The 24,336-nt window shown below is 37.9% G+C and overlaps 1 protein-coding gene across 2 annotated transcripts in view; it reads left to right on the forward strand.

The window, feature by feature from the left end:
* The window catches only part of LOC145669653 (putative cytochrome P450 49a1), a 117,189-nt gene that overhangs the window by 70,637 nt on the left and 22,216 nt on the right, over positions 1–24,336 (forward strand). For both annotated transcript variants that reach the window (XM_081737903.1, XM_081737904.1), the window contains exons 6-8: positions 10,656–10,860; positions 16,641–16,803; positions 18,749–18,918. In XM_081737903.1, the coding sequence (XP_081594029.1) occupies positions 10,656–10,860; positions 16,641–16,803; positions 18,749–18,918 (538 nt within the window). The remainder of the gene's footprint in view (positions 1–10,655; positions 10,861–16,640; positions 16,804–18,748; positions 18,919–24,336) is intronic.

The following is a 24,336-nucleotide window of genomic DNA, read 5'->3' on the forward strand; positions in this document are numbered from 1 at the left end:
TGCCAGCTTTCAATTCTTCCCACACACGTGGCTTCTCTTTCTACAATACGCTCATTTCCCACACATGCCATGCGATAAGCATTGCGTAGTTATGCAAATCAATAGCGAAAAAGTACTTGGTAAAATCATACAAAGAGGCCAATCGCAGTTCCCAAGAGCCATTACGCACTGACCGCGTGAACGCCAAGAGTGATCGAACCATATTCATATAGTTCTTTACCACGCAGAAAGTGGGAATATCCTTACTTTTTTCGTTTACCTAAGTTTCTAATTTTTCACGAATCTGTTTTTCATCCATAATATTTTGCAAACGAGAATGAACATTTGTTACACCAGGACCATCTTCAGTTCTTCAAGCATGCATAAGATCAACAACTAATTGTTCATATTGTTGTTTCATGTCTTCATTGTATTTAAAGAGCTCCTCCAACAGAAGAACATGTGACGCCAGAAATGTGATGACGTGAGCACGAAATGATCTTCGAATTGGTTTCCCTTCTAGTATTCGCTGTACTGTTGATTCACTGTACAGGCCACTTTCTATCCACATTTCTGGAATCCCACTAGATTCAATGTACACTTCTAATGCTCGTAATTCAGCCATTTGAATGTGTAAATCACCTGGTAAAACAAACCCACTTCTGCTCTGAAGGAAACATCTGCATCAATTTTAAAGATTTATAGATAACTAGATCAGCAGATACTACAACACCCTCACACTGGCTTTGAACATACTGACTGATTCGTTCAAAGTATTCCATAGCACTTAACAGAACTGAACAGTCAGTTGGTGTTGCTGGGATGAGCGGGAGCACGGTAATTTGTTTTTGGCTTCACGGAGGAAATTCGAGAATTATGGGCAGACCATGTGAAGTATGATGGAAGTTGATTACGTTCACCGTCATGTGCTAAATCGTTATGTACATTTTTGTAACTTTCTGATGTTGCTGCCATGGCCCAAAGCAGGTTTTGCTGGTAGGAATAGTTTAGTAGTTGTCTGTGAAAGTCTGATGGGATGCTAGTGACTAATACCGGTCTTACTGGATGTACTTTCTTCTGTAGATTGTATGTTACCATTTCATATAGGCTGTCAGGAATATCTTTCTTCCCTTCACTTGTTGGCAAAGTAGGCAGTTCGGACGATATGGTGTTCTTTGGTGTCTGATATACTACAAGTACAGTACCATGTAACGTATCCTTCCCGTCTGGCGTATCTTCCCGAAAATCAATGTTGTCGATAGCAAAGTGGATAAATTTTCCTAGTTCAATGTCTGGTGGAATGTATTGACCATTGAATTCTTCCAATTTTCTCAGCCCTGACTCTGCAATTTGATTTTCGATATCCATGACACGGGAGTAGTGCACAGAAAGACCAATTTCATGCAAAAGATTTATTACTTGTGCACTCCGCATAGATTGGTATACCGCTAGTCCTACTGCTACTTGAAGTGATAATTCCCTTGTATGACGAATGGCTGCTAAGGAGTAAGATGCTTGGCGTTGGGAATGACACTCGAACATCAATGTTTGTGCTAAACGATCAGCACGTTCATCAATTTCATGAACATGCTTTTCATTGGAAGTAACAATTCCCGTTCCTAACAAACACCACTTGAAAAATAATAACAGTTCATTAGGTACTACCTCATTCGTTTGCGTTAAAGAGCCGGAGAACTTCCACTTTTCAGCTTTAATTATTTCTTTCCTTAAAACTTTTGCAGCATTAAACAGGACTTTCAAGTTTTCTTCTTTGGATTCTTCTTCGAGAATTGCAACTGCTGCATCTTTTGTTCGTTTCAAAGTCACTCTTTCTTATTTATTCTTTTGCTTTGGATTGCAGAAGTCTATGTCTGGTATTTCTTCTGCAAGGAACCATTTCAAATTTTTCCTTGTTCTGAGAATTTCATCTTCTTTCACGCCATTGGAAGAATGTATGTTGAGGTAGGTAGTTTTAAGGTCAGCCATACAAGCCACATTACCAGCTTGAAGTAATTCTCGACTAGCCAAGTAAATTCAACGTCAGATGCAACTAATGCTGCACTAGGCACATAATCCATATTCTTTCCATGCTTTCGACGTAGCACGTTGGTCACATTTTTCGCCCAGCATTTCGGATGGTATCACACATCTATGGCGTGAGCATCAGTTGGATTTAAACATTCGCTGAGCCTCACCATCCACGTATCATTTCCACTTAGTTCTACAGCCTCTTGAAGATTTGATCCACCAGTGTCATATGAAACATGACGAAGGGGATGTTTTCTAGTTTCTTTGCTATCGCAAAAGAAGCATCGGTATTTGTCATAAGTAGGTATGCGTTGGCGAGTGCATCTTAGTGTTTGATCATCCAATGTTTCGAATTCTTCACTTGGTCCTTGGCTTTCATCCTGTTCATACTGACTCTGCCTTACAAAACGGGCTTCTGCCAATTCTCGTTTCTTCTTGTGAGTTATGCATTTGTAACAAGATAAATGCCAGTGAACATCAAACGATTTCAAGTTCAAAGCAGAAACATCATTCTGGAGAGCTTGAGAAAGACGTAAACCATTGTTATCATTCCAAGACGCAAGACGGATATGGATAAAGATAACACTGCATATGTCTGTTCACTTGGATTTTGCACTACTTCCTCTCTCGTTGAACACTCACAGATAAAACAGTCAGGTCGATCAGTTTCTCTACGCTTAAGACTTCCCCAATCAATTTGAACAAGAGACTGCATTGTCTCTGATACACTCCAACACTCGTATGCTTACTTCGTATGCAACTTACTAATCACGAAAACCTAGAGAAAAAGCACGTTTGCGTCCCTTGTCTTACCTCTGAAGAACTTTCTTCGGCCTTCTCGCTCTATATGGATGGATACCCCTTTTATTAGCTCTTTACAATATTAGACAAATTAGTATGCATTGGACCACATTTTTTGTCCGCTAGCAAAGCTAGCTACTGCCCGACGAGGGTTATGCCCTCTGTAGGGGAAGAGATGCAGAAATATTATGGCAGTCAGAACAAACAAACAGATGGGATATGGGTGGTTAAGAGAAATAACTTTATTTATAGTCAATTTATAGGTCATTATGGCCTTTAACCATAATCATTGTTAAGGTACAATAGGTACAGATGGAGGAGAAGCATCAAATTTGGATGAAAGATTAAATGAAGTGCAGTCACATCACAACACATAGGTTCTGTTAGTATGACAAATGAGTGTTATCTTCTCGCCTAGGCGCGACTCTAGGCATTAATGAAGACAGGGGTACCCTGTTAGAACGGTAGGTGTTACGGTGCATATGGTGGCCAAATATGTTTAAGATGAGCATCTGAAGAGGATGGTGCGTAGTATCGACTGTCAGGATGGTCAGGAGGAATTTTGTAACGGTACAGAGTAAGCAGTAATGAAAGCGGAGGAATGAGAGTAGCAGAACAGCATACTGAAAGAGTTTTACTGTAGCTGGAACAGCAAGGAAAGTCGGCAACATATAGAATGTACAGTAATGAGGACAAAGCCGATCCTTGTGGAATCCCAGAATGAAGAAAAATCGGAAATGAGGGGCTGCAATTTATATATATAGACGTAGAGGTGAGAAAATTGAATATAAAGCGAAGATATGGAAGAAGTAATCTGAGCTGTTTCAGTTTATATAGAAGAGCTGGATTCCAAACCTTGTCAAATGCCTTTTCTAAGTCAAACAGGACCAAGCAAGATGGATGTACTGTATTAAAATGGTTGTAGATGGAATTAGTAAGGCGAAGTAGTTGGTCGTTGATGCTGAAGGAGGTTTTGAAACCAGCTTGTTCGAGAGGAAGACTGTTGTGAAGTGCCAGATAGCAATGAAGACCTTTGACAAGGATACGCTCCAAAATTTTGCAGAAAGTTGATGTTAACTGAATGGGCCGGTAAGAGCTTACAGTGTGGGCCGGTTTGCCTGGTTTGAGAAATATAAGGGTTTTGGATGTCTTCCAGTCAGCCGGTGTCGGTGGGATATAGCCGGTGCGAAGAATAAATGTATAGATGAGAGAAAGCAAATATAAGACAGTGTAGGGACTTTCTTGAACGTGCCTACATGTGATAGAGTCCATGCCTGGAGCAGTGTTGCGCCTATGAGAAACTACAGAAGTGATGTCAGAAATTTGAACTGGCTCAGTAAGAGGATTGTTCTCAGGAAGAGTGTGTTGAACATTTGGTTGTAAACGTGGAGATTCAAGATTTAGTTTGTCTTGGACCACAATCATTACCTCTTTTATATACACATATTCTTTATCATAAAATCGCAACTGTTGAAATAATTGTGACATCTTTTTACAAAATTTTTACAAAATTGCTCTTGCATCAAGTTAAAACATCATTAACAAAAACAATTTACAGCAAATGTGTTATTGCTGTACTTAGAAATTTAAATATTATTTTTAAAATTGTACAAACACATGACGCCACCTATTATTCAACTGTTAATATTTATAAGGCATTTCATGAATATAAGCATATTCATCGTATTGAGCTTAATGAACGCACGTAGAACTGCAAATATAATAATAATAATAATAATAATAATAATAATAATAAGTAATTATAGAGCAAAAGCTCTTGTTTCGGTTATAAAAAACTGTTAGAAAAATCTTCAACATTATGTGCGGTTGTCAAACGGAGACTAGATATGGTTATACGTAGTTCTTATGACAAAATATGTTCTTTTTGACCTTGAAAACCTATAGTTTGACCCAAATTTTATTGAAATCGGAGCATTACTTCCTGAAATATGGTATAATTTGTATGAAAAACTTCCGCTACTGCGGCCATATTAAAACATCCTTTCCCCTCGCCCCAGTCGCACAACCCAGATGTCCACCATCACTTTTCTTAATACCTGTACCCAGACCTCCTCATTGACACCATCCCGAACACTGTATCACTAATGTGCCCACGGGACTAAATTTTTGTTCATAGTCACACGTAATATAACATCTCTGTTTCCTTTTTTAAAATTCGAAACAAGAAACAATCAACTTCCAAAACTTTTTACAAAGAACTACTACAGGGTGATGCTTATCTTGTTTAGTTTCCTTACGATCTATAGAAGATGGTAAATTTATTAAATTCTGGCTTTCTTAAATGTAAGTTATAGACTTTCAGTTAAGCAGCTATCATCGGCATCATCATCCCTATTTATCCTAGGACCATTATTCGTACCTAATTCTCTTCAAATAGTAAGGTACCATTCACATATTTCAGCCCCCGCCAAGTGAACTTTGTGGTGGACAAACACCGTGTGCGTGGGTTCTCCCGTTTCCTCCCACTTTCTTCATTCCACCATTTCATTCATTACTCATCATCACCGTCTCCTTTAACCTAACCGGCATAAAAGTGGGACGTAAAACTCAAAGATTTCATTTTTTTTACCATTCACATTTCCCTATCGTATCCTTGAGGCGGAACAGTTTGAAAGAAATAGTTTTTTTCTTTCTGATTATTTATTCAAATTTTGAGCCCTTTGTGTCAACGCACAGATCTCAAAATAAAGTAAAGAAACAGTAAGGGGTGTACTAAATTTCAAACTTCTATCTTAAGTAGTAAGGGCGGGGAAGATTTTTTTTATCAATGAGGCCCACAATGCTCCAAATTACTTAAAAAGATCAAGATGTAATACCAAAATTTCCTGAGAAATCCCTACTTATCCTAGGGTCATGGTTCGTACATCGTTCTCTTCAGAGTAGAACAGCCTTTCAAACGGTTTCATTAACATGTCTCTGTCACGTATCTGAGTTGAGAAAATCGCAATAAAAAGGATTTTTTGTTGAAATATCCTCTTTTTTTAACCTTTTTTCTCCTCTGGACCCCCTGATTTAACGCAGAGATCTGACAAAAATCTGAAAAATACTAAGGGGCACACTGAATCTGTGTGCAAAATTTGAATCTTGTAGGTGCAAAAGTAAGGCCCCTCAAAAATAATAGAATTAGACCTAAAAAAATTCTTTTGTTTCAAGTTATGACGTCATCATCCCCTCTGTCTCAACACAGAAAGGCGTGGAGCCATACGTAACGGGTTCTACAATGCCTCCATGCTTGATAAAAGGAAACAAAAGAAAAACCGAACTAAAAAGCCTTATTGGTACCTTTTTAATCGAATAATGAAGACACTGTCCTAGGGCTTAAAAATAGGCACTAAAACTTAAAATTGATTACGACACAAAAACGTGATGGAAATTGTAACTTCTAACAACAAAATATCCTGGTTTTCCTCAATATTTTCAATTATCTCCTTTAATTACTTACTCATAATCTATTTGATTAAAGTAGATGTAATTTTACTCCTATATTAAAGAGCATTAGTGACATACGGTAATTTCAGTATTCATATTTTATAAATTTTGAAAAGTTTTAGAGCGTGGGAAATTCAAGAGAGAAAATAGGATTTTCTGCCTTTCAAGTTGGGACTTTATAACGTTTCAGTTTGGCACCACTGCTTTGAACAGATATTACGTGCGTTGGTTCGCACTGCTACTACGTTGGAAAGCGGATAAAGAAGTATCACTATATTGTTTCTTTGCGAGTGTATGTATGAGTGTGTGTGAAAAAATAACATTTCCTTTTTAATTTTCGTGTAGTTTAAATACTTAAGGTAGGGTGTAGTCATAATTTTCATTTATATCCTGATACTGTATTCAACATGCTTGTTTCTTTCCTGTTGGGAAATTTGATTTTGTAAAAAAAAATAGTAACTTACGTAGACAATTTATGAAATTATTGAAAGATGTCAGATTTACTTAAGTTTGTTGGTTGGATGAGATTCTACCGCCCTTTTTAATAGAGATGCTATATGACAATGGCTCTCAACCTAATTTCTATCACGACCCCCATTTTATCACATCCTCTTGATAGCGACCTCTCTTATAATTTCTGGTTTGTAATAAGCTTGTGTAGGATTTTAAATATACCTATTGCGGAGATGTCACAATAACCATCTATTTCTATAATAGTAGAATCCATTTCTTGTATATAGTAGATACAGCAACTTCCCTAAAAGCGAATGGATTAAAACCAAATTTGGTCAGTTCATTCATATTACAAATATCGAATCCGATATGACACACTGTTTCAAAATGGAGGCCGTTTGAAAATTTTAAAACTTCAAAACTCCCTTAATTTTCGGTCATATGATAAAAAAAAAGTTTTCTAATTTTGGTTTAAAAAACTTGGACAGTTGTTAGAAAAGTTATTGAGTATTTTAAATAACTTGATAATGTGCGTAACGAAGATTGAACCGGACAATGCCACACTAATGAAATCACACCATGCTCGGTATCTCATTAGCTTTCAATTTTAACTGTATTTCAATATGCAGCTTTTGTTGCATTTGTATTCTTCTGGTATTTCAATATGCGTTCTCATTAGTTTCATATCATACCTCTTTCATTTAAATTGATTATTAAAAAACTCTGCATCTGTTGAAAATGTTTAGTAGACCTATTTTTGTCGTTCTTAATAATATGTATAAAAATAAAAATACGATTATCAGAACAATAATAATTAAGAATATTTTCCGATATTAGATTCTAATTATATTTATGTATTCCGCTTATCTTCGCGACCCCAAGGTTGAGAAACAGTGTTATATGAGACATGGGCCTAAAGTTTAACGTGGAATCCGAGCTACCTGTGCTTCCACTATGAATAAACTGTACTCAAAGGTACAGTTTAGCCAGAATGTCGTTAAGTTGCGGTAATAGTAGGCCTAGTAAGAAAGTTCGGGAACAGCTTAGCCTTTCGAGAAAGTAGCACAAAGTCAAAACAATATAATAAATTCTTATGATTGTAGCAGAAAAATATTTCTTACACATGACAGGATTTAGGATTTAGATTTCTGGGCTTTCGGCATATAAGGCCATTTAGCCCGTCACGATTTGAGGGATGACGTCCCTCGGCGAGCACACAATCCGGGGAAAGGGAAGGAAGAAAGGATTGGGGAGGGAAGGAGGCGGCCTGGGACCTATAAGTTAGGTACCACCCCGGTATTTGCCTGGTGTGAATGAGGAAAACCCAGGAAAACCTCATTCAGGGTGGCTGGCCTGAAAAAGCGTTTTACACTTTTTCGACCGAGTGACCCCACCGGGAATCGAACCCGGGACCGCTCGCACCGAAGGAGAGAGCGTTAGCGACTACGCTACGCGGGGCCATTCTTACACATGACATTTGCCACATAGTTAAGTGCGTGATGTGGAGTGCTCCACACAGCAAAATAAGACAGAAGTAGCCTTCCACGGTGAGTGACAAAAATGTGTGAAACTAGAGGGGGAGAGTGAATGATGATGAGGGGATAATAGAGGTTTATTTAAAATAGATGCACACGCCTCTTCTCCATCTCTTGCCAACAAGAATGTCTACATTAACATAAATTATCAAATATTCTATGAATTACTAATAAATTTCTATGCCAAAATATAAAATAAATAACACACAATTTATGTTGGTAGAGCCAAAGTTTTACTGTATTTACTTCAAAATTACATTCTTGTATGCGTGAACTCCACATGCATACTCTGGTTACTCCTCTCGGACTTTCCTTGTTACACGGATTTACGCATAAAATAATCTGGTATACGATTTTAAAATCTAGTATATACTTTCTACAAATACTTTTGCTATAGGTTTGCTTTAGGTTATTTAGGCTTATAATACACAATTAACACCTCAGGAACAATTCCATGGTTTACTCCTGAGTTCGCTTCTGCGGCAAAAATCTGTCGGTATTTTTTAAAATCACTTTTAGTCGTTTCCGAATGGTGAATTCCATGATGCAAAGACAAGCAGAGATGTCTTTTTTATTCTTCCCTCGTTTCCGAATGGTGAATTCCAGGATGCGAAGACAAGCAGAGATGTCTGTTTTTATTTTTCCCTCGTTTCCGAATTGTGAATTCCATGATGCAAAGACAAGCAGAGATTTTTTTTTTAATTCTTCCCTCGTTTCCGAATGCTGAATTCCATGATGCGAAGACAAGCAGAGATGTCTTTTTTATTCTTCCCTCGTTTCCGAATGGTGAATTCCATGATGCGAAGACAGCAGAGATGTATTGTTTATTCTTCACTTTTTCCATCAGTCTCCCCCATTCACTCATCGAGTCCTCCGTAAACATAAGGGCCCGGTTCGATTTTCTTTTTATAGTACGTCGTTCTTCATCCTAGAATAAACAAAAATTACGATAAACTGATTGACGGACAGGAATTTCAAGACATCGAAAATTTGCATATATTACTTTTGTAAAAGTGAGTGTAAATTACCTTCAATTTCTTTAAAATGGGAATAGTTGTGCAGTTTCTGATGCAACTGAAGAAAGATATTTTAGAGCATTTTGTAACTGATGCCAGAATTGGAAAAGAACCTGACAAGGTGTTCTCCTCTGATGGTCAAATACAATTGTACAATTGTACATTTCCTTGAAGAGTATGCCTACGCACCACTTGTCTCGAAAAGTGCACAGGTACTCTTTAAAGGAACAAATAGGATACTCTTAGAGGAATTGCACACATTTTGCAAAACTTCCACCAGGAAGCAGTAGTTGGCAAACATGATTCTTGTCCGCCATACAACTAAATTTGATTCATTATGTAACATATGATACTATGTTTAGAAACACCACGTATCTGAATTCAACTACACACAGTAATTAGTCGGATTTAATTTACATTTGAAGTATCGAAAACATTTACTTTATCAATAAAAGGCAGTGCACAGATGCCTTTCACACAACGACGCTTCTGCAGGGAGGCCCGTATCCAGTGGGTGGTCACGGGGTGCCGGGCCCACTAAATGTATACTGCTCCCCTAAAATTTTCATTGTTGTCTTGCAATTGAACTATAATAGGGTTGGATCTTGCCACCCTAACTTATACCACCCCCCTACATTTTTGGGCTGGCTACTGGCCTGTCCGCAGGAATACCAACGAAGATCATGCAGCGTGACCTGATCTGACAAATCTCTGTTTGTACTCTTAGATACCGTGCGTTCTTAGAGAAACTTCCCGTATTTTTCGGTTGATCCAATTTTCTTCAATAGGTCTGATTTATTTAGACCCTGTTGTTTATTTCTCAGTCTGGTTGTTAAAGAAAGATTAACGGTCTTTGGGGATAATGGTTCATTATAGCTAATTAAAATCCCTCATCACGATAAAAATCTCATGGCCTTAGATGTATCCCTCACTGAACTTAATGCAAACATTGTGGAACAAAATGATAAAGCAAGCGTAGTCGTATGACGTCGTCATCAGTACCGACCTCAAAACACAGCAAGACCATTAGTCATTTAAACACTCAGTAGATTCAGTTCGACACTTGCGAAACTTCGTTTAAAGAGATTACTTGCAGTAAATAATACTTGTTGTGAGTATATTTCTTTCAAATTGTGGATATATTATTCTAACTGTATTCTAAAACCGAGCAGATTCTTTTCCCAGGAAAGAAATAGGAGAACGTAGATATTCTTCGGGAAAACGAGGAGTTCTGGTAACATTGATTAAACCCCAAATCAATCAATAAACCAATCAAAATATTGCACTAAACGAGTAAAAGCAACTTTGCTACAACATAGTATTTTAACAATTGTCATGAGATATTAAATTAATAATTGTAATTGTTATAACCCATCTTTTTCAATTGTTTCAGCAATTGCAATGGTTGCTTTGGATACACGTCTTGGGTGCTTAGACGCAAATCTTCAACCAGACTCCGAGCCCCAAAAACTCATCAACGCTGTTCAAGTCTTCTTCGAGTCTATACCTAAACTTGATTTCCAGCAGATACCTTTTTGGAAGTATTTTCCCACCCCAACGTGGAAACGATACGTAAAAGCATTGGATTATTTTACTGAGTAAGTTATGTTTGTATTTTACTCGTCTCATATACGATAGAATTTTCGTTACTTATTTGCTTGTTTTGTTACTTCTATTGTAGACTTAGATACCTAATTTCACTATTTATTTATTTTTGATGTCCATAGTTCAGAGTAAGGGACAAGGGCGCCCGAAAAAAAAATTCTAGAGGGTGTCATCTCATGGTGGATATACATTTGGTATATCTGGAATTTAATATACGTGGTTTGCTATATTACGTATGAATTTGTGTGAGCCACGGAGGGTGTGGTAAGGGGCCCTGATGAATTCTGGGAGACCCTATCCCAAGCCCCACAATCCTGACTTTACTGTACATTTAGTTTCATTTTAGGAGTAGGTTTACAAATGGTAGTATAATTTACTCTTATATTAAATTTGGAACCCCCGAAAAGCTTAACTCCCGAAATAAATCCCTGCGTTTGTGGATGTAGGTCAGTCATTTATTCATTATTTTTGCACTTGTACTATTTTTAAAGACAGACAATAAATAAATACTACATACAGATGGTGATCAGAAAAATGGAAACACCTGTAGTTGGCAACACGTCAGATGTATGGGTTGGCAGTGGTGTCGTGGCGCCCGCAGTGCCAGACCACTGGTGGTGGTGTGTTAGGTCGGTCTCCATACTACGTCAGGCGCAGTGGAACAGCAGTGTCCAGTGGCTGCAGCAGACGAAGGTAGTGTAAAATGGGAGACCTCTCAGATTTTCAAAGAGGGCAAATTGTTGGTGCGCGGTTATGTGGAGTGAGTGTGACGGCAGTGGCTACTGTGTTAGGTGTGTCGCGTGGGACAGTGTCGAAGGTGATGACGGTCTACACAACACACGGGAAAACCACATCGGGGAAGCGGAACAGTGGGCGGAAGAAAATCATGAGTGACAGGTCACGCCGGGTATTAAAGCGAATTGTCACGCAGAACCATCGTGCCACTGCGGAGCAAGTGACGGAGGAACTCAATCAGCACCTCCTTCACCCTGTTTCGACGATCACAGTCCGCCGAGAATTACATGACATGAACTTACGGGGTCGTGTTGCACGGGCCAAACCGCTCATCAGGGACCATAACGTTTTCGCACGCCGCAAATGGTGCCGCGACCATGCAACTTGGACCGTTGAGGACGGGAAACGTGTGATATGGTCAGATAAGTCATCCTTCACCCTATTCCCAACCACGGGCCGTGTTTATGTGTGGAGAACGCCCAAAGAAGCTTATGATTTGCAGTGTCTCCGCCCAACTGTGAAACATGGCGGCGGCCCGATGATGCAGTGGGCCGCCATATCATGGTTTTCATTGGGTCCTGTGGTCACACTTAGCGGACGAATCACTGCCAACGATTATGTAGCAATTTTAGGAGACCGGATGTTGTTCCCGGACAATGACGCCATCTTCCAGGATGATAATGCGCCCATTCACAGAGCTGGCGTTGTTGCAGCGTGGTTTGGGGAACATCAGGATGAAGTTCAGCACCTTCCCTGGCCCGCTCAATCCCCAGATCTCAACATAATTGAACATCTGTGGTCCGTCTTGGAAACACGATTTCCACCTCCATCCACTCTCACAGAACTGGCCGATGCCCTGCACGAGGAATGGTGTAAAATTCCATTTGCTACCATTCACGACCTCTATGCCTCCATCCCACGTCGCATCAAGGCTGTTCTGAAGGCGAAAGGTGGCCCGAAACCATATTAATCTGGTAAGTTGCAATTTCATTCAGGTGTTTCCATTTTTCTGATCACCATCTGTACATACATGAAATACAAAAAGATGGTTTCCTTCTATCTCACCTAACAGCTTATCAGCCACTGATGTCTCCAAGATAAGAATGTCTACAATTTTAGGCGAGATGGGAATTCCTATCTTGCTGAATCCCATTTCATCCAAAATAGTGATTGAAATGCAGTACTAAAGTTGGAATTTTTGTGCTAGATTATTAACCATCAACATTACTTAGTTCTCATGGGGACATGGTTCCTCAATGGTAGAGCACTTACCTCTGATTCGTGGGTCCCTGATTCGATCTTTGCTCAATTAAGTTTGTGGTGGACAACATCGTGTCTGCGAGTTTTCACATGGTACTTCCGTTTCCTCCCACAATATCATTCCACCAATTCTTCCATCATCATTTGCCTAAATCAACCCTCTCCCTTAACCTAACAGACATAATCGTGAGACCTTACCGCTTTATTTGGCAGTGTTGCTCTCAAGCAACATGCCATTCTATTGCGTTATCCGCACGAATTATAACTTCAGTGACCATTTAACTGGCATTATTGATTTCATACAATATTCATATACATCATTTGCGCGGTCGCTTCTTTAGATACTTCTAATTTTCGTCAAGAGGAGACTGTCAAATTTACTATTGTAGAAGCTTTATCTCCTGCATTCCGCGAAAGTTTTTTTTTTATTATTTTTTATTTGTGGTTTCTTGCTCTCTAGGAAAATATTTCAACAAAACTTTTGCTAATTGCTGACATGAGAGTATTCTTATCATATTTGACCATAATAGGACAATGGTGTTCAGTAGCTACGCATACGACCTATTTTATGGCAGTGTTGCTTTGAAATAAGCACCCTGTATGTTGTAACCAATGTACAAAAATACTTTTAATATTACGAAATTATGATCAGGAAGACATGGTTCAACCATAAAAGCAAACTAAATATTTTAATGGTAATGCTATCAATGCTTTCCCATTAAAGGGTTAAACTGAAATATTTCATTTCCTTTTAGTACATAGTTTTGAAAATAGAAAGTAAAAACAAATCATTTGTTGGCCTGTGTGGAAATGATTCCGCCACTTACTGAACTCGATAAATATACAAATTGCAAGTAAATAGCTCAAATATAGGGGTGTAACCCTCCGTGCTAGGATTATCTTTTAAAAAATTAGTAAATATGTTATAATCTCAATCTACATAAACAGCACAACATTTTAATATAGCCACAAGAAATACAATTTAAATCACAGTTTAAGATTGATTACAGTTATAGAAACCATTTACATTTGATCACATTAAAAGCTTTGACTGTAACACAAATGTAACACTACAAGCTTATTGACAGTAGTAGAAGTACAAACGGATCGAGAAAAGGCGTTTCGAGATGGCGGATCTGCCCGTTGGACAGGCCCGCAACCAGAGATGCTAGGGGGCCTGGCCCGCCCCCTAAATTTTTCGTGGCCCCCCAGACCTTAACACAAAATGCCATTATTAATGCAAAATACACAATTTATCTATTTGTAAGAGATAGACCCCCCTAACATAGGATATGAAAACTCTCAATGCAATCATGATGATTCATGTGGATGTACGGATAAATAAGAAGTGTTTGTAAGGACTATGATCTGCCGAAAGAAGTAGTACTGAAAATTATGACAATGGTAATCTACACAAACACAACTAATCCACAATCCAACGATGATGCATCCAGTTCCAGCGCCTCGGCTAGCTGCGAAGTAATCGATGATAACTGATTTCAATTCAACTGATAATATGGCTTTTGGCTTTCAGAAATCAGATGAGCTGTTGATGGATTTTATTGTAATTTAAAGTCGTGTATGTTGCTTGTTAGTCTTCAGCGGATAAAATTCAACATTTCAAATTTTACTATAACTCACTTATAATTCTACATACAAAAAGGGGTTTAAAATCTACAATGTGAGTTATAGGTTAACAGTTCAAAATCTAGCCATTTTTGTGTAAAATGCTTATTTCTGACGGCTATCTAGCCTATTTTCTTCAGAGGTTGTTGGCAACACTGCTTATTGCTTGTGAAACCTAGTGAATAAAGTGTCAAAAATCTACTGGAATAGAAATCGCATTTAAACAGAGTTAGAAGATTTTAGACATTTACAAGTCGTCTATGTCGTACAATCATTGGAAATTCAAGGATATTTTAAAAACTCTTATGCAGTTGTGATTTTTTTACGCTACTCCGTTTATCGCTGGTAAACATATAATTAAAGCACAACTTATTGTAGCAATTTTTCAAAACAGAAAAATGCCCCTTTTGCGTTCATGATGTTATCTGTGTATTAGTCCAAGAGCTCCCTCTAGCGGATTAAAAAAGAAAAAAATCGAGTGTATTTTTACAGAAAGATGAGCAACCAATCCTTTAGAGCACGAAGCAAATTTCAGAAGGTTGACGGTAATTGTTTGGGTGAACCTGCAAACCTTCTGCTAAATTATACAAAGCGGAAAACTTATTTTCTTGCAAGAAGGAAGCGCTTGGGTGGTTGTCTGAAAAGCAATTAGAGCCCCAATCCAAAACGGTTTGAGTCAACGTAAACCAAAATCTGAGCTACGATTTGCGATAATAGAGACAGAAATTAGAATTGATTTTTGCACTTTTCGCATTGCATTACTCTGTAATTTTTGCGAATGTTAGTACGGAATGACAACCTTGAAACTGTAAGCTCCCCGAAATTTAATTGACTATATAAAATTAAATGAAATACCTTGCAAAATTTTCACATTTCAAGAAATAAAGTTAGCAACCACTCCCCGAAACAAAATCGTAAATACGCCACTGTACATAAGCAACGAAAGTGTATAAGACGAGACCTACGTTTAAAGTGGTGTCTGACCACACTCTGGCAACTACACTAAGAAAAAGAAAGAAGAAGAAATATAGGAAAATTTGTGACGTAAGCTTATGTTAATTATGCATTGTGATGATCAAGCTTCTTTTTATTAGTATGCTCAAATTTCAATACTGAATTCAAGTGTTTCTGCTTCAGCGTGCCTCCTTAAAATGTAACATTTATTCTGATCAGTAGCGGATCTAAGTGGGGATATAGGGGCTACCCTTGACACCCAGGTGTACACTGGATAAAATGGGCTTCAATCCTACTCTACACTGGATATAGCGCCAAACTATGGTTCAGCCCCTCCCTTGATCATATCCTGGATCCGCCACTTATTCTGATGTTAATCAGAAGATGGGAGAGAAAAAGGTTGTTAGAATATTCGAGTCCTACCTAGGGAGTGTGTTGCCAGAGGAATACTATAAAAATATCTGTCTCAAACTTACAATGTATAATATTACATTGTAAGTCTGTTTCAAGTTTTTTATGTATATTTTTTTAAAAAAAGAAATAAGATATATCTCTTTGGAATTAATTTTCTCTACAATTTTGATAGCTCTAGATAAAATGTTTAATTTATAACTTACAGTACATACATGATTATTACAAAGACAGTATTTATGCATGTATCATAAAATATCAAAGAATAATATGTAGACTATCGAGAAATGCTGTTATATTGTAAACATTTTATCCTATATATTATAAAATACGGTAAACACGTTCTGAGTTTCAGGATATGCCACTACTCTTAGGACAGTTCTGATCAACCACTATTAGGTCATTTGTTCACTGATACAACACATCAGGACATTTCTCGACATGTTAAACAATGACTCAAAGTTGTTTCTAAAAATGTAGAAACAAATTTATTTTTTTGCAGAAATTTATTTTGTGATACAGTTTTCATTCCTTTTATTTATTTATTTATTTTCTATTTTAATACTCAGTTTTTGCCTAGTTTTATTTGCCTCAACAAATCCGGGGAAAATTTTCTTATTTTCTGTTTTAATCAACTCTCTAGTCGTTTAATATTATTTACTGTATATGGGAAGAATAGCAAGAAGTATAGAAATAACAATGTGTCTACCAAAATAAGAAATTCATTCTTGTAGCTGTACAGCATGGTGTAAAAATATAACTATTGTTTCTCTGTAAATTTTTGCAGAGTATCCACAAAATATATCAACAAAGCAATGGAGAAAATTAAAAATCTTCCACCCAATGATGATCGTGAATTGACCCTTCTCGAAAGACTACTGGCTACAAATTCAAATCCTAAGGTAGCCATTATAATGGCTGTGGATTTGATGATGGCTGCTATCGATACAGTAAGTACAGTATATTATTACATTTTTCTTTCTCAAAGTACTTTCAACTTATTTTTTCACTCTGTAATGATTTGAGTTGCTACATCCATCATGGCAGGAATCGATCAAGGATGCTTGTCAAATCCTTAGTACAACACTAATCACCTGTTAAATCGGTTCTGAAAATGGCCCCATGATGTGTATAGCAATGGTATTCGTGAGCAAGACCATAGTGATAAAAAAAATTAAACTTCTATATCTTCATGCTAAGGTAAGGAAACTGAACTAATGTTCTTTCTTATATGTACTCAAGAAATAATAAATTAGTCGTCTTTTCTTCTCTTGGAAGAGAGGGGGCGCGGTGGCTCAGTGGTAGAGCGTTCACCTCTGGTGCTTGGGGTCCCGGGTTCGATGGGGTGAACTTTGTGGTGGACAAACACCGTGCTCGTGGGTTTTCTCGGGGTACTCCCGTTTCCTCCCACTTTCTTCATTCCACCATTTGACTCATCTTTCATCATCACCGTCTCCTTTAGCCTAACCGGCATAACCGTGGGATGTCAAACTCAAAGATTTCATTTTTATTTTCTTGGAAGAGATAAAAGTTTTTTTTTTTTTTTTTGTCGGTGTGATTTCCCTCAAGAGTCTGCACCGATGTATATTTTAGAAGGAAAATATCGATTTGCCGAGACAGAAAAGTAGAAATTGTATTTGTGTTGTGATAGGAGTGATCAGGAAATAAGGTTACAAAGCCTGCAGTAACGCGTGTATATATTATTTTATATAACCAACAAAGCGAACAAATAGTACACACATTAGATTATTTTTCGACATAGTTTCCATATCGGCAGGGGCACTTGTCGCATCGTGGGATAATCTTGAAGATTTCCTCCTCGTAAAAATCATGTTCCTGCATGTTCAGCCACGTTGTTACGAAGTGTTTGACCTTCTCGTCTGATTCGAAGCGACGGCCTCCTAGGTGTTCCTTCAAGCACGGGAACGCGTAGGAGTCCGGGCTATATGATGTCCCAGCGAAACAGCGTAGTGGTCTTCTGGTCTGTATGCGAGCACACGTTGTCGTGAAAGAAGATGATATTCTGCGACGTGCTGACGAGAAATTACAGTCTCTGCGCAAAACTCTTACCATTTGGCGGTGAATTTCAGCCGCGCTTAAATGTTTCACCCACAGAAATCGAATAACTAAGCGGACTTGTTCGCGAGAACAGTTTTACAAACGACTCGGCATTTGTGTTTACATACAACTAGCACCATACATGGCGAGGGACTAAAACTCTGCAGAATTCCCGTCTCCATGTATTAAAATTACCGCACACTCTTCATTCCTCTATAACAGACGAAACTCCAGACATACCGGCATTGGAACCTTGGTTTCTAATCTTCCCTCGTACATAGAAAACTGCCAGTTTTTTCCTTTCTCAGTGTGTGATTGTCTTATAGTGTTATGTGCCATGCGTTATACTTGTCGTGCTGGGTAATGAATCATTCTAAGTTATAATTTACAGGTCAAGAATGATGTAATCTAAGTAATCCTTCTGGTTCGGATCCAACAGTAAAGCTGGCCACACAATGACGAGAGAAAAGGGCAGCCGAACCGAGTTACAATACTATAAACAATACAACAAATTCTCGTTTCACATATCCACTTGAGTGCTCAAAGGTTTCCCTCTAACTTTATGATTGAGACACATTCTCAGTGCACTAAAGTCTCTTTCTCTCCGCATCTCCTTCTGAATATCCTACCCCTGCCTCCTGTCAACGTGCGGCCTATACTGTAAATTCGAATTCAAGGGCTGCAACTCAAAAATCCATGCTTCTGGAAAGAGTTTTGAACTTCAAATATAACATTACCACAGTAGATTTAACAGAGAATTTCCCAATATTAAGAAAGCAGTAGATACTACAGGTGCCTAATTTTAAATTTTTGCTTATAATTACTTACCTTTTCCAGGTGTCTGTGATGACAGGGTACACTCTTTATAATTTGGCTCAAAACCCTGACAAACAAGAAATCTTAGCGAAGGAAGTGGCAAGAATACTACCAAACAAATCTGATCCTGTAACTGCCGATAATATGGAAAATATGAAATATCTTAAGGCGTGCATAAAAGAGTCCTTACGGTAAGCATCACATTTGCTATCACTCCAGATTTCTCTCTTTTTTTTCATTAGCCTATAACGAACGAAGAGCCTCTAGTATTCTAGAAAGAAAAATGAAATCTTTCAGTTTTACGTCCTACGGTTATGCCGGTTAGGCTAAAGGAGACGGTGGTGATGAGAGATGAGTGAAATGATGGAATGAAGAAAGTGGGAGGAAACGGGAGAACCCCGAGAAAACCCACGCACACGGTGTTTGTCCACCACAAAGTTCACTTGGCGGAGGCTGGGATCGAACCCGGGACCCCCTAGCACCAGAGGTGAACGCTCTACCACTGAGCCACCGCGGCCCCGTTATTGTAGAAAGAGTATATTACTTATTCCACAACCGTTTATAAAATCATAATTTAGCAACTTATAAAACATTTTCGGTGGGGGGGGGGAGAGGGGGATAAGAATACAAGTTTCCAAAACAACTTTTTAACACTTAATTGTGTTAAATTTTAATTGTGATAAATTGATCACAAATTCCATTGAGGCGCTTTTCGCTGATAAAATCTAAATATAATATTATTTACAAAATACTATGTAAAAATGTTTTACTAAGATTTTTGCTCAGATTATCCAACATTTGATTTTAAGCTGGAGTTAAAGTGGATCTGTGAAGGTAGGGGGGACGCATGAGATCCCCCGTGTCTACCTTTGTCCATTGTATTTTTTTTTAAGGAAGTGGATGGAAGCTATAGGTATTTGTTGGAAGCGGGGTAACGGCGTTTCCCCAGCGTTCCCCCTCACTTTTACCCAAGGGCGGATCCAGAACGGAATTCTGAGGGGGGCGACGGTGGTTGGTAATACTAGCAACTTAGAGCTACTTTTAAAAGCTCCAAACTCTGGGATGGGTTTTATTTATATATAAAATAAAAGTTTCCTCTTCTGGGAAAACGATCGCCTCGATGTCCCCTGGATTCGCCACTGCTTTTACCCTTGATTTTAAGGAGTTTAATTCGTATTTATCCTGTCTGTTTGCCTGTCTATGAGTCAAAGAAAAGTGTATAATCGTCCGTCCGGGAGACGACAATTTCAAGAAACACTTGAATGATTATCGATTTTGGTCAGGATGTAGATGAGTCAAAAACTCAAAATCGAATACGTTGCAGGAGGTAATCCATTTCGAGTTCGTGGAGGTACAAATCAGCAATGTACGGCCTTATCGTTGATCACTAACTAACTCTGTGGCAAATGGAATTCAGAGGTTGAATACCGCATTCACAAAAGCTCGGTTCTTAGCCAACTAGATTCAGTTTCTACTTTGTATTTCTATTTCTGCGAGATCTATCTTAATCTTGCTCCTCTCATCACCCTAGGTCTTCCTAATGGTGGTTTTTCAATTGGTCTTCCACTTAAGACTTTGGAAGCTTTCCTACTTTCTTCCATCCTGATTACATGACCTGCCCATCTGAGCTTCCTAGAGTAGGTCACTACAGAGCAAAAGCAGTAATACAGTAGCTAACAAAAAGCGGTTTTCTGCAAGGGTCCTGGGGGTCGGAGATGGAGTGGGTCAGTGGGTCAAGTGGGTCAAGTTTTCTAAGTGGGTCAGTGGGTCGTGGGTCAACAGCATGTGACCCACTGTGACCCACCACCCACCGTGACCCACTGCGACCCACCACCCACCGTGACCCACTGCGACCCACCACCCACCATGACCCACTGCGACCCACTCTGCTCACTGCATTGTAGACAGTATCTTCTGAAGACTGATAAATTTGTCTTCGTTTTACTTTCAAGACCTTCATTTCCCTTCCTTTTCCATTTGTTTCTGTCTACTTACCTAAGGTGAGTAAATCTAACCAAGTGAAAAGAGAACTTCAGGCACTTTTTGATATTGATATTTTTAATTGTAATAATAGCAATAGAACTTATACTACTACTTGGCGTTCGAATACATTTTTGAATCACTGTAATATATAAATTATTTAAAAAAATGAATGTAACTATGTGTGCCTGATAATCACGGTCAAATTGCAAAGTCATATTAAATTACTTTTGGTATATAGTTAGGCCTTAATCCAAACTGGGATGTTATATTGCTTTCATTATAATGCACAATATCCTAAGGAGGTAGTGAGAATCCGAATTTTTGCGGAAAAAAATGAGTATCTCGCAAGCCGTTAAACTTACAAAGCTGAAATTCAGTGTATTAAGTCTTTATTGAAAATAAACATCCTAGGATTTTTTAAAAATTCTTTATGGGGGGCACTTTATATATATATATATATATGGAGAATTTGTAGTGAGTTAGTTTGCAAAAAGGATCGAAAACGATTGATGTTATATAAGAAAAAATCAGAAACAAAAAATACAGTGCTTGGCTTCATATATTCATTGCTTTCTACTATAATTGCTGAAGCTTATATTTAAAATATGGAACGCTTACAGCACAGGCCAATCAACCCATAAAGTTGTGAGAAAAATAGGCATAAAATTTGTACTGTAAGCTTAATTGCACCGAAATTTTAAGTTTGGATTGTAAGCATAATTAAATGGAAAATTTTACACTTTTTCCCCTTTTACGTTGGTCTACTTACCTTGATTTGAAATTTTCAAATTTCATCCTTTTTTCCACTGAAAAGTATCGATAATTCAACAAGGAAATAATTATACTATGATAATTTAATTGAAATTCATCGTAATTTGGCACATGGCAAACAGCAATGTGGTAATTGAAGGGAAAGAAGGAGGGAAATTCCCATTCACCGCTGAACACTTTCCAGGAACCTCGTTCCCTTTCGCTTTCTAGGCGGGGGAGGGAACTTGGTAATGGCATCAAACCTTCATGTGTAATTACAAAAATTAAATTTATAAACAAATAAGAAATCATCAGTTTATCAGGCTTTAATTGATAATTTATTCACAAGATTCCCTATCGAAGGCATGGCAGATGAAGTTTCTGTTCTCCATGAGTCGACATTACCAACTGACATGGTCGATATGGAAAAGATGTTGTATGGTGATAGAAAGATGATACTTCTTGGTGAGTGTTTCAAAACTGACCAAGAAAAATCGTTATCAGACTTAAGTCTAACAAGCAGAATGTCGATGAGGAGTTGCAGAAATCGGGTAGAAGTATTATCAATTTGCACGACAGAGTACGAACGGGGATTTCCCCTTATGAATTAGAGATGACTGATATTAGAAATAGACTAAGTGTTCAAAGATTACCTAACTTGTTGTTCATCAATGTTAATGGCCCACCGCTAGACAATCTCAAAGTAGACGAGCTAGTTATTTCTTGGCTGAAGGATGGACATCATTCCGCTGCGGATGATTTACCACGAAAAAGTTACCAACAGGAAATAAACCCGATTTCAGATTTGTGTTTAGGTGGAAAAATACGAGTTATGGAAAATGTATACTTGTATTACTAATGGCTTATTTATGTTATTCAACTTTGTACCTAATTTTTAGTAAGTTTTGCTTTAGGTAAACTATTTTGAATAAATATTCTTAGTGATTGTAATTATGCATATTTTTAATTTAAATTTAACATGATGTTTTAGTGACTGCACAAATTACAATTATGAGCATACTTTATGGAGATGCTCTCACATATGGTACCCGAGCACCTTTATATACTATGAAAAACTGATTTTTCAAGTCTTTTGTGAGAAAAATACTATGAACTGAGAAACCATAACCTTTCCCATATTGTACAGGGGTATTTTCCTGTGAATAGAAGTTTCTTTTGGAATGCGTTCAGAAATTAACACTTGCAAGAATACTCTCTTAGTACAAGTATATTTTAGGCACACACTAATTTCCCCCCACCTCGAACTATTTCAATTTCCTCACTACTAACAAACACTTTACCATTTTATATCGTAAAGGTCAGATCCACCGTTATTGTAACAGAGTGGTGCTTGAGCGATTGACTAGAAATTCAAACTCCGATTAGTGACAATTTCAGTCTTGTTTTATTACAAGTGTAAACTCTTTAGTCAGTACAGAAGGGGCCGTGGATCGCGTTCAGAGTTGATGACGATGGATTTTGGTGAGTCAGAGTAGGTCACAGTGGATGAGAGTGGTTCATGGTGGGTGGTGGGTCATGGTGGGTCGTGGGTCACAGTGGGTCAAGTAGGTGGTGGGTCAGTGGGTCATGGGTCACGATGGGGGGTGGGTCAGTGGGTCGTGGGTCAAGTTTTCATTGAACTACGTCAACTCTGCTGGGAGTCCGGCCCCCCTTCCCGAAATTTCTACTTTTGTGTAAATTTTACGTAAGTTTAGGGGCAATTTTAGGAATTTTAATATAAAATACCCTCATATTGAGTTTGAACCCCTCCCGAAATAAATTCCTGCGTGAGCTACTGTTCCCGAGAAAACATTTTACCTCCTTCTTTAAGGTGGATCGCTAGGTGTTCTAGGTGCTATTTTAAATGCTACTTGAATAGTGTGGCGTTGCCAGAGAGTGTCGAGTGTTTACTTATGCGAGATAATAAAGGTAGTTATCATGGAATTATGCTTGGATACTTACTGGAGAAATTAATTTTCGACCCTTACCGGAATTCACAACTAAGTTTCGCTTCTCGAACTGCAATACCAGAATCCAAAAATTTTCTTATTGTGACTATCACAGTAAACGTACAAATTTGGCAACAACGCATTATGGCGTTCTGCGCAAGTTTCTTCTTAAAATCTATTTCCTTAAATGTAAATTAATATTTAAATAAAATGTGAAACGTAACTCGAGAAACGGTCAAATAATATATCTATTTCGTAATAAGATTGTTAGTTTTAAATTCATAAAACTGAGCAGTTCTAGCAAGATCTAATAGCAACTACCACCTTGTGTGCTCATTGTAAAATGAATCAAATATTTTGTTTTATTTGTTATCTTTTTCGATATCAGAAGACACAACCAAATGAATCAGTGTCTTGTGTTGTAGCTGAAACATAATTTTATCTAATAGTACAATATTTATAATGTGTAACGTTTGATTGCGCAGTAGTTAAGGGAATGAGCTAAAATACGTACTGACTTCCGGGTGGTGATCCACCGGTCTTAATATTGATCCGGAGCAAAAACAACAATTGGCACCGAGAATGGTTTTATTTTTCTAATGATTTACCGTTCTGAGAATAACCAAGATAATGTTTCTTAACAGTATTTAAACCGAAAGTGTAGCAATTAACGTTTATTAGCTTTAACGTTGCTAATATACCGTTTCCGATAAGATTTCTTCATTCGTGTGAAATATCTTTCTCTGGAGCCATCTTTGCAAGTTACTAAACAAATAGTAGTCGCTGCGAGCCAGTTCCGCTGAATATAATGGGTGGGAAAGCAATTTCTTACAACAAGAATCTTCTTCAAATGCTGTCCTTTTTTGTGAATTCTTAATACAATTTGTCCTATAATGTAATATAGTATTCGCTAATTATTGTTTTTCC

Source organism: Thermobia domestica, chromosome 14, assembly GCF_964235325.1.
Source record: "Thermobia domestica chromosome 14, izTheDome1.hap1.1, whole genome shotgun sequence".
NCBI classification, from domain to species: domain Eukaryota; kingdom Metazoa; phylum Arthropoda; class Insecta; order Zygentoma; family Lepismatidae; genus Thermobia; species Thermobia domestica.